An 11,782-nucleotide genomic window follows, 5' to 3' on the forward strand; every position below is an offset into this window, starting at 1 on the left:
GTTCAAAATGTTTTTACCCAGTTTCATCATATTAGCCAAACTACATATTTGTTTAAGGTCAGAGCTACTTATCTGATCATACTGAACATCTCTTACACGTTTTTATTTTTTAGTTTATATCGTCCTATACATAATTTAGTCCTATGAATTATTTAGATAATGGATGTGAATAAGTGCTATTTGAATGTTTTTAAATTTAAAAATAAAATGATTTATTAGTAGACAATATCAAGAAAAAAAAAATCTAGGTGCTGAAATATCAAGAAAAAATATCTATATGAAAATATTTTATATATTGCTTAATATGCAATTAATGTAAGCAATAATTTTATTTAGATTTTTTGAACTACCATTTTTACTGCATGCACTTCTTAATTTTTTTTTTATAATATACACCTTCTAAATCAAAAAAATTTTAATTTAGAGATTGGTTTTTGTTTGTTTTTTTTTATTTTTTTTGGTTTAAGATGATATATGTAGATAATTTCTCTAGTTAAGTATACATGACAAATAATCTAAGTAAAACTAATTTTAAATTTAATTTTATATTGAGATTCTACGGGCCGAATTATTTTTCCAATATAAGTTTTCTCTTATGTTTTCGGTAAAACAATATAAACTATTTTGAGGTACGTAGGTAGTCGGTAGTAGTACTTAAAATTTAAGGGACGTAGTAGTAGTAGTACTTGTGACATATGAATTACACTTTGTTGGGTTACGGTGAGATCTCCAACAACTCCTATGCTTCCAACCACATTGAATACTCCTCCTAGGTACTATAATTTATAAAAGATGAAAAAGATATAGCCATATACATAGGACACAAATTAATTAGGTTAGATAATTAGGGCACACGGACGTGAATCATAACAAATCTAAATTACAAGGTTTCACCATTAATGCTTCTACCCTTACACCTTAGCCTTGCATTTTATTTATTTCATCACATGAGAGAGATATAAACTTAGGTCTCAACTAAAAAGGATAATTATACTTAGACCATTTAAAATTATATTGCATATTTTTATATAAATTCTCTTAAAACTAGATTTTATTTATTTATTTATTTTATTTAAAAAATATTATGTGATTAATTTTAGATGCTCCAAGAACCGTTTTGATCTTATTTTTAAAAAAAAAACAATAAGAGAAGTAGAAGGTGAAATTGCCATGCTTGGCCTCTACTCCTTTTACATATTTTTATTATCCTAATGAAAGTTTAATTAGGGTTTAATCCCTAACTCTTTTTCAAAAGAAATATAATGGCTCCGTCTCAAGTTTAGAGAAAGCTTCGCCATTTTCATATTATTCGACTCATTTAGAAAGCTCATAGCCAACCCCTCTAATGTTATATATTTAAACAAATTAGGCTTCTAATTAGCACTAAGTGCTCGAGATTAATTTGACAAACGAATCCGTCAAACATCTTAACCAAGCTTCTAAGCAAAACTAGATATTCTTTTGTTTGGCGTAGCCAAATTGTAAAGCTTAGTTGCTTATCAACAGACGTATATAATACTGCAGACTTTGACTTTTTGAGACAAGCTTCTGTCATTAAATCTTTAATCTTTGATTAAGTGTTTGAAACAAGTAACTTATATCTCTTTGATTAGTTGACGGTACGAATCCAAATCCATAGCTGAAAGTAAAATGTAGAATAAAAATAGAACATAGACTATGGAAATTTATTAAAAGCATCTTTTATGTTTTTGTTTTTATTTTTATCAACACGTTACTCGTGCATTTTGTTTTTATTATTATAAAATTATCTTGAGTTAAATTTAATTTAATAATAACTGATAAAGAAATAAATTAAAAGCAAACCACAAGAATTGAATGATAATAAAAGTAGAAGGTAAGATATCTTGAATTAATTTTCCTAAATTATGTTAGATACTACTCTTCACACAATAAAATCCAAGATTTTTGGGTTTGAATGGTTGAATTTTATGTTCAAGATTAGACAATTGACGATTCTTACACCCAAACTATTCTTTTGGTGGGGCTCACTCAGTCATCTTCTAGGTTAGACAAAACCCCTCTCTTTATAGCATAATTACAAATACATTAAGCCTCTTAATTAGATTGACTTGCCACCTAATGGCATAAAGCTCAAGCCTAATCATTTTCTTTATGAAACACAAGGGATTCATTAATTTATGGATTAATTCCACTTAGATCAACTATTATCTTATAATTTTTTATTGACATATATCTTTAGAATTAAGAAAAATTCTTAATTCAGGATGTCTATATAGTTATATATTTTTTAGTTCGAAGAATCTATTTAGATTAAAAGAAAATGAAAAGGAGTATGTAAAAAATGGTGGTAACTCATATGTCTAAACAAAAGTAATCCCTTAATTTATTGGTGTATTCTTATCTTGCATCAAAGCATATCTAATGAGATACTTTGGAAATATTTTTTTTTTGTGTTTATATATATAATAAATGGGGCCATTTTGATGAACAAATCTTGCATTAGTTGAGTGTGTCCTATAACATGGAGGGAGATGGATAAGTTTCTGTCTCACTAAATATAATATTTTAGGAAGAATATTATTATTTTTATTGGCATGAGGATCTTGTGATGATATACAAGAAAGGTGGCCCCCTTCAGTGAGAATAACTAGTTATCAGATAATAGTTAATATCCAGTTAGTAGATAAGATGTGGATCTGAATTGAGGATTTGTTTATATATATATATATATATATATATATATTAGATAGTGCTAAGATGATTAAAAAAGTTAATATAATAATGAGTATTTTTGAATTTGAATTCTATCGAGTATCTCCATTTCTGTGGAATAAAAGAAAGGCTAAATTGCACTACAAACAATTTGACTCATATTATTTGATATCACTTCGATCTTATGAAGGAAAAAAAAAAATATTATAGATCTTAAAGCAACATGAGATTTTTGTCGTCTGTCTTAGACTAGCATCCTACCAGATCACTGGCTTGTGCTGTGGTATATGTGCTCCTTCTTCTCCCACTTAGTCTTCTCATGGAAGGTGATTCTGTGCATTCTTTAGGCCTTAGTTTTCTTTTCTTTTTCTTTGTCATAAGTTGGTGGCAAATAACTTTCATTAGCATCTGTCAATAATTTTTGCTTCCCTCCCCCCCTTTGAGAGTTGGAGGGGTTATGTTAGAGTGTGGAAGAATTAGACTAGCAATATTTCTCAATCAGAATCATTTACAAATTCCAAAGGATCCTAATTCCTGGTCAATTGATTACCACTTAGATTAGATGATAGATGTGAAATCCCAAATTCCCATGGATTCTATATCTCCACATAGTTTGGTGACCCTTTTTTTTATTTAATATCTTTCACTTTCCTAATAATACTCAACTATCTAATATAACTAATAGAATGAGATTTTTTTAAAAAAAATTTAGAGAGTTTAGATAGATTTTTTTTAAAAAAAAATAGCATTACAATAGCCACTCTTCTGGAAGGGTGCATAGTGTTACATTTTAAACAGTGTGAGAGATGAGTGTACATTTTTATTCTTCTGATCATACTATATGGATGAAAATATAGTTTACTTTTTAATGTTGTTCATGTGATGAAAGTGAAATATGGTCAGTCTTTGAGCTCCCTTCTATGGCTACAAAATGATGGATGCCACTATCTTCATGCCAAATCCCACTAGTTTAACTCCCAACCAGAGAAAACATTTTTTTTTTTAAAGACCCATGATAGTGTCCACCAAAGGATAAATCTGATGATGGCATGGATAACTTTTTTATCCATGAATAGTCCTTTCTTTTATTAATTAATAAGTCTAACTAGCCCCCTGTGTGAGAAGAATTGACCACTTTTTGAAGACCATTAAACCTTTTGGTCTCTCCACTTAGATAGATAGGAAAAGAAAGAAAGGAATCTTGCATCCTAATCATTAAATTGATCACTTTGAGGCTAATTTATGACTTTGATTAGTTAATTTTATATTTTTAGTATTGATTTTTTAAAGAGTAAATTTAGTTAGATATAAAAAAAATTAAAAAAAATTAGTTATTGAATCAGATTAGAATTCAAAGAGTTACTAAACTCAAAGCAAACAAAGCCCCGGCAGTCGGGCAGAGCAATAGTAATTTAGGGTTAGGCTAAAGATTAATAAAAGTTTGTCTTGCTTTAGTCTATGGCCAATTAACAGAGTTAAAAGTTAGACAATGGGTCCTAATCTTTTAATTTTGTCCACCAAATGTCCAATTAATGGAGGACTTAAAATTAGACAATGGGGGCCTAATCTTTTTATTTTGTCCACCAAACTATTGCTAAGCTGTGAAGATTCCAATCTTTTTGGAATCCAACCTTGATGGCATATATATATATATATAGCTTTTATATGATCTCTTTCCAAATGTGAGCCAATGGCATTCATTTTTCTGATTGACTACAAAATCTTGCATTTACCCACCCCAGCTGCACTATTCTTTAATTGCAATTTGTAATTAAGGGGGCTTTATAATATAATTATATTTAATATTTTTTATTACTAATAAATATGATTTCTCATGTGGCGTGTAATTAAGAAAAATACTTTAGGTTATTTATAATGTCCTTATAAATAATATCCTACGCAATAAATTTAGAACTATTTATTGTAAATAATATTATTCTACTCAACATTTACAAACACACGACAATAAAAACCTTAAAATTGTCAACATTACATCAAACCAACATGGCCAACTTGGTTTTATATTATTCAACGAAATTAAATATTGGGGCCCTGTTGCCTTCCAAAGATAAGGTTGGCTACGTTTTTGCTCTTATCTAACTTCCACGTTATTTTCGTTTAAAAACTAATAAAATAAACATGAAATTTAAAAAAAAATAAATTAAAAACTCACACACTATTTGAGAGAAAAGATCGCCGATTATTTACTACTCATCGCCGCCAGCTGGCGAAGAAATTGACCTGTCAAGGTCGTCCCTCAAGATGCACGTGCTATCTTACGCGCCTGCCTTTTGTGCGCCCGTTGTCATACGCCGATGGCAGTCCTGTAATTTCCGGTGAAAACTGCGCCCGGTTTAGCGTCGTCTCTTGTTATAAAACTCCGACCACATGCTTCCTTTCTTCCTGCTCTTCTGCTGCTTCTTTCTCCTTCCGCTCCAGAATTTGGGTCGTCTCCCAGATGATGTGAAGAAGAAGAACTCCCCGACTTATCACCCAACTCCGAAAATCCATTTCGATTAGACCACCAAGATTCAATCTTTTATTTATTTTTTTTGTTCTTTTTGTTTTGTTTTGTTTTCGAGGAGGTCTAAATCTCAACCCCATCTCAAAACAGCTCCCTTGTGGTCATTTCGCTCCTAAATTTAGAAAGAGCGAAGAAAGGAAGGTATTCTTGGCAAAAAGAGGTAAAGGAAGAGTTGCGTGAGGTTGGAAAAGGAGAAATATTTCAACTCGGATAATCTTAGCATCAAGTTTCCATCTTGGTATTGCTCAAAAGAGATCAAAATCTCATATTTTTTTCAATTCCTTGGATTTCTTTTTCTTCTCTCTCTCTCTCTCTCTCTCTCTCTCTCTAAGAGCAGATGGGTAAGTCAGAAGGAAGACTGGGGCAATTTTTTAACAACAGATGGCTAGTTTTTGTGGCTGCAATGTGGGTGCAGTCCGTTGCAGGAGTTGGGTACCTCTTTGGAAGCCTTTCTCCAGTGATCAAGATCTCTCTCGGCTACAACCAGCGCCAGATCGCCCGCCTCGGCGTGGCCAAAGATCTCGGCGATAGTGTTGGGTTCCTCGCCGGGAGCTTGTCGGAGATCCTGCCACTTTGGGCCACTCTCTTCATTGGGGCGCTGAAGAATTTTATTGGGTATGGCTGGGTTTGGCTCATCGTCACCCGGAGATCGCCAGCTTTGCCTCTGTGGGGGGTGAGTGGAAATTCAATTGCTATCTTTCCAGTTTGAAGCTAAGAAATTGGTGTATTGTTATGATCTGTGTAATTTTACAACGAAGGTTAACTGTTCCGATTTTTCTTGTCCGGATTTTCATGGAATCATGACAGAAATTTATGATAAGAATAAATCTATGTGTGTATATCGATTAAATCATGTTGGTTGAGATTATTGATTTATATATCAACATTCAATCCCATCATGCTCTTTTTTTTCATTCAGGACTTGTTTATGTTCTGAGGAAATAAGCTTTACTTCTTTCGTGAATTTACTTGAATTCTACTCAATTTGGCCTCAATACTACTCCTATCTTGTTGTTAGTCAATATTTTCTGCTATTGTAACAAACTAGATGTTCAACTCTGCTGGAGATTTTCCTATTGCCATAGCATGTTCTGATATCTAGGAATTTCTTGTTTACAAATTGTAGACATATAAACAATCACTGACCACTGAATCATTTTTCCCATCAGTTCCTTCCTACTATCTAGATAATCTTCATCGATTTAGGAGCTAAAGTGGCCCTTCTAGATTCCTATTGAAATTTATGCAAACATATCATATCACCTATACGTTTTTTTTTAATGATTAGTGCTATTTTATGTTGTTCTTAAACCAAAGTATTTACTTCCTGCATCCATTTTTATCTGTTCTGCAGATGTGTATTCTTATCTTTATAGGAACAAACGGGGAGACCTACTTCAACACTGCTGCACTAGTTTCGTGTGTACAAAATTTCCCTAAGAGCAGAGGCCCTGTTGTTGGAATACTGAAAGGATTTGCAGGTCTCAGTGGTGCAATTCTGACTCAGATATTCGCAATGATGCACACACCTGATCATGCTGCACTCATCTTCATGGTTGCTGTTGGGCCATCAATGGTGGCTATTGGTTTGATGTTCATTGTTAGACCTGTCAGAGGCCACAGACAAGTACGGGCTTCAGATAAATCTAGTTTCATGTTCATATATAGCGTTTGTGTGCTTCTCGCAGCTTATTTGATGGGCGTCATGCTTGTAGAAGACTTAGTGGACTTAAGCCATTCAGTGACTGTAGTCTTCACTGTGATGCTTCTCTTCCTCCTAGTGATTCCTCTTATTGTTCCTATACTGTTGTCATTTCATTTTGATATTGTATCCCCTATGGAAGAGTTTTTGCTACCTGAGCCTTCAAAAGAAGAGACGAGTACATCAGGAGAAAGCGTCAACCAACAGGAAGTCATTCTAAGTGAAGTTGAAGATGAAAAGCCTAAGGAAGTTGACTTATTGCCGGCCTTGGAAAGGCAGAAACGGATTGCGCAGTTGCAAGCAAAATTATTTCAAGCTGCAGCTGATGGTGCTGTTAGAGTCAAGAAGAGGAGAGGGCCACATAGAGGGGAGGACTTCACCTTGATGCAGGCATTGATAAAGGCAGACTTTTGGCTTATTTTTATCTCACTTCTATTAGGTTCAGGATCTGGTTTGACAGTAATTGATAACCTAGGTCAAATGAGCCAGTCCTTAGGTTATGAGGAAGCACATATCTTTGTATCAATGATCAGCATCTGGAACTTCCTTGGCCGCGTAGGAGGTGGATACTTCTCTGAGATCATTGTGAGGTATGGCCATCATTTCATTACAATTTTGGATCCATGCTTCCAGCTATCCAATGATATTTCTTTTCCTTTAGAAACACGGAATTTCTCTTCTATTACTATTTCCTTCTGTATGAATACTAATGCTATTAATTTTGAATTAAGACATAGCTTAATACTTACAGAAAATAGATTTTTACATTGATCTTGTAAATTTACAATTTAAATGATTATATTTCTTATTTGCATTTCAAGTTAAGATTGAGAACTGAGAGCGATAGACCATGATGTAAGATTCATCATCGCAGATCAAAATTTCTTATAATATAACAATCATAATTAGTTCCTGTAAAATGAGAAAGGGAAAAAGGAAATAGGGAGTTTGTAAAGGATAAATTACCTTAGATTGGTAAAAGCATTACTAGCAAAATGTGTAGCAAACTTGCCATGTTTCTGGTAATTCAGTACAAACTTTCGGGTAACCTCTGAGTTTAAGTTCTTAAAATCTTTCCTATATAATACATTATTCTTTCCTTATCAGAGACCATGCATATCCAAGGCCAGTGGCTATGGCTGTGGCGCAAATCGGCATGGCAATCGGACACTTTCTCTTCGCTATGGCTTGGCCTGGAACAATGCACATAGGGACTTTGCTGATTGGACTCGGATATGGAGCTCATTGGGCTATCGTGCCAGCTGCTGCTTCTGAGCTGTTTGGATTGAAAAACTTTGGAGCTCTGTATAATTTTCTTACAGTAGCCAATCCTGCAGGCTCATTAATCTTCTCCGGTCTTATTGCGAGTAGCATATATGACTATGAAGCAGAGAAACAAGCACACATGCATCAGAATTCGGTGTCCTCACTTTGGACCTTACTCCCAGGCACAAGTCTTCTTGCCGACGAACCACTAAAGTGTGAGGGGGCTATTTGCTTCTTCCTCAGTTCCTTAATTATGTCAGGACTCTGCATTGTTGCAGTAGTCTTAAGCCTCATTCTTGTTCATAGGACGAAGATCGTCTATGCCAACCTTTACGGACGCACTCGCACATGAGTCTCAGTAGCGCAGTCGTAAGATTATTTAAGTTGGTATACTTATGCAGTTGCGTGTGCAGTTCCTCCCTTACATATGCATTATGCGGTGAACTCTGTCTTCTGGAGAAGGTATGTGGCAACAGTAACATCCTTCTCAGAGAGAGATCAACTTGGGATAGTCTAGTGGCTTATTCTTATGTAAAGATGTCACTCTATTTGGTGTTCATGTTCTTAGTATACTCAGCATTATTTCATAGTCTAGATTGCCTGCTTCCACCTGAGTCCGCCTTTTTCTTTTTATCTTCTGGTGCGGAGAGAGGGAAAAAGGGGGGCAGTACTACTCCCAATTCATCCGTGGGAAATTCCCAATATATGTCTCTAGAATCTGAGGAATAAAAGTTATATTGTGGCATTAGATACTGTTCTTCTTCGCATGCAGTGGAATGTGCTTCATAATCATAGATTTCAGTTTAATATTTTGAGACCAACTGATAAGTGATAGGTTCATAAACTACAATCTCAAGTTGCATTCTTCATTCAGATAAGGAAGCAGTTGCTTGAATGGCTCTGCTTGAATAGTACAAGTTTTATTCCAATTAATTCAAATAATTATAGAGCACGTATTTAGCATGGGCCTTTCCCATATCTGGGTTTGATAATAACATAAAGCTCTTTACCTTCCCTCGAAGAAAGAATAAGAACATAAGATTCCTCTCAGTTGCGATTAATCGGGAAAATCCCTTAATATTTCAATTGGAAAATTTGATCGTTTACACCCTACTACTATATGTTTATTATTGGATTCCTACATTTTACTTTAATATCTTAAAATTATTTGACTTAATTTTTAAGTAATAATTAGCGGAATAGAAAATATTTTATAACTTTTAAAAGTAAGAACTATTTTTTTTTTTAAAACCGTCATTTGACTTTATAATATGGTTCCTCTTTTATTTTTATCATAGTCTTAAAAACTTTGTTAAAGAGTATTAAGTTCATTTAACTCATTTACATAGTAATTTTCTACTATAAAAGTATCGAGTAACTAACGATAGAGTGAATAATAAATAAAAACAAAAGGTAGAATTTTATTTTACAAAACATAGTATAACCCGTTGGACTCTTACGCATTTCAATGGGAAAGATAGATAATTTAATGTTGAACAATATTTAAATAACTCTGTATATTTATTTCATCATTGATTAGCAACTCCATCTTTAGAAAGATTTTGTAATCTGATTTTTTTTTTCTAAACCCAACTATTTTCTTATCGACGAAATCTATTAACTTTAAATATAATTTTAAAATATTTAAATTACTCTTTGGTAGAGTTCATAACGAAAAAAAGAGAGATATAATTACAAAATCTACATAGAGAGGGGAATATTAGTAGGAAAATAATGATATAGTATGAGTTGTTATTTAAAAATCTCTTTAATGAGACAATAAAGCATGATACAATTATTAATTACTACCTTTTTGTGCAATTTTACGACTGCTTACCTTTTTGCAGTCCGTCTGACCGGTACTTCGGGAAGCTTCGTCACCACGGTGACACGGGACGATGTGACATGACACCACGTGGCATCCAACCTTAGACGCCAGATAATATATCGTCGGCAACGGTACAAATTGTGGTCCGAAAAGACGGTGCGACTACTTGTTTTCTTTTCTTTTATTTAGTAAAAGGGGCTGTAAAATGGAGGCTGCCGGGCATACTGAAGGATAAGTTTACAAAATTCTGGGTAGGATGGAACATTAGGTTCAAGAATATATATGTCAATATACAACCAACCTCGTTGGTTTTATCCGGTCAGCTCGCCGATTGCACTTTCTAAACACATGATAAACTTATATTCCTAAATCCTAATACTAGCTGCATTCTTGACTCTCCATAAACTCGTTCCATCCTATCTTAGCAAATTGATTGCCTCCAAACAGTTGAATTCAACATCCAAGTTGTACTCCTACATTGCCAGCATCATTCCTAGTATGATGGCACAATGTTCTAGTTGTAGGGGGGACTCATTGGTGGAAGGTTCCCAAGTCACACCTCGAGTTCCGGATGACCATGTCTAAACCTCCTTGATAAGCTCCCTCAATATAAGAGTCATTAGTATTAACTCTGATCTATCATGTGTCCAGAGACCTCCAGCAGATGCTCCGTCTGAATTTATTATTCAAAGCGTCTTTCTTTATCTTCTTTTATGTAGTTCTTTACTAATGCAGCGGCCTGATCAGCCTTGCTACTGCTCAAGGGTTTGCAGCTGCCCCACTAAAGGTAGCCTTCTTCATTTGATTCCATATGGACCATAACATAGTAGCAATGAATGCCTCGAACCCACCGTCCTGATTTGGTTTTAGTGCCAGCCAGCCATATCGAGCCTACTTGTAAAAGCGTCAATGGAGAAGTCTAAGCTCCTCCCATAGCTACAGGGATAAAACATTTGGATTGTTGTCTTCGTGTGTAAGCAGCAAAGTGCACAGTTCTCCTTCGGGGTCATGCAACGTTTGTATAGATACTTTTTAGTTGGCAACCTGTTTCAAAATAGCTTCCAGTAGAACGTGATGACCCTCAGCGCTCTCAAAAGATGCTAGAGTTTGTGCCAACCTTCCCACCATTCCAATTTAGACTAAAGAAGAAAGGAGTACATGGCTTTGGTTGTGGGCTCTCCCCTAAGGCGTCGCCACTATATCCATGAGTTAGCTATGTAAGGCTCACCCACCATAAAGGAGGCAATGCTAAAGGCAAGGTCCGGTCCACCTCTTGAATAAGTCTATTCGCAATCCACATGCATGAGTCTTTGATGTCCACTACAATCGCTGTGTCATCCATGAGCGTTGGGTATAGTATTCTCGGTTGCATGCTCTATGATATAGGTAAAATATGTGGTTTGTAAGCATCTAAAGGTTTTTTTTCAGGAAATAAACAGCTAAAGTTGATTGACCATTTCCTACCGATCTTTGTGATAATATTATTGATGCAACTCCCATTTTTTATTTTATTATTCAGGAGCCTGAATGCTAAATATAGGCTAGATAAAAAGTCAATACTTATATGAAATAAAGTCACTTAAGCATCACTAAATTTTAGCCAACAAAAATAGCTATCCAATCTAAGCTCAAAGCCATTAGGCTCCAAGCTGCTCTTTTAAGTTGGCACACCACTGAGCCATTAAATTGAGTTGAGTCGAGCCACTGAGCTAAGTCACTAATATTCAAATAATTTATCCACAATAAATTTGTTTAGATATGGATTTGA

The 11,782-nt window shown here is 34.4% G+C and overlaps 1 protein-coding gene across 1 annotated transcript; it reads left to right on the forward strand.

Annotated features, from left to right (window-relative positions):
• Positions 1 to 5,099: 5,099 nt before the first annotated feature.
• On the forward strand, positions 5,100 to 8,934 carry LOC140798055 (protein NUCLEAR FUSION DEFECTIVE 4-like). The gene is made up of 3 exons (XM_073151782.1): positions 5,100 to 5,891; positions 6,573 to 7,510; positions 8,028 to 8,934. The coding sequence occupies exons 1-3, from the start codon at positions 5,556 to 5,558 to the stop codon at positions 8,536 to 8,538; spliced, it is 1,785 nt and encodes a 594-aa protein (XP_073007883.1). The 5' UTR covers positions 5,100 to 5,555; the 3' UTR covers positions 8,539 to 8,934.
• The last annotated feature ends 2,848 nt before the right edge of the window (positions 8,935 to 11,782 follow it).

Source organism: Typha latifolia, chromosome 11, assembly GCF_019914945.1.
Source record: "Typha latifolia isolate L0001 chromosome 11, TyphaL0001v2, whole genome shotgun sequence".
NCBI classification, from domain to species: Eukaryota; Viridiplantae; Streptophyta; class Magnoliopsida; order Poales; family Typhaceae; genus Typha; species Typha latifolia.

Excerpts from the sequence above, each read along its gene's own strand:
- LOC140798055 (XM_073151782.1), top strand. The coding sequence starts at position 5,556 with ATGGGTAAGTCAGAAGGAAGACTGGGGCAATTTTTTAACAACAGATGG. Across the intron at positions 5,892-6,572 it reads CAGCTTTGCCTCTGTGGGGG|ATGTGTATTCTTATCTTTAT; the intron begins GTGAGTGGAAAT and ends TCTGTTCTGCAG. Across the intron at positions 7,511-8,027 it reads TTCTCTGAGATCATTGTGAG|AGACCATGCATATCCAAGGC; the intron begins GTATGGCCATCA and ends TTTCCTTATCAG.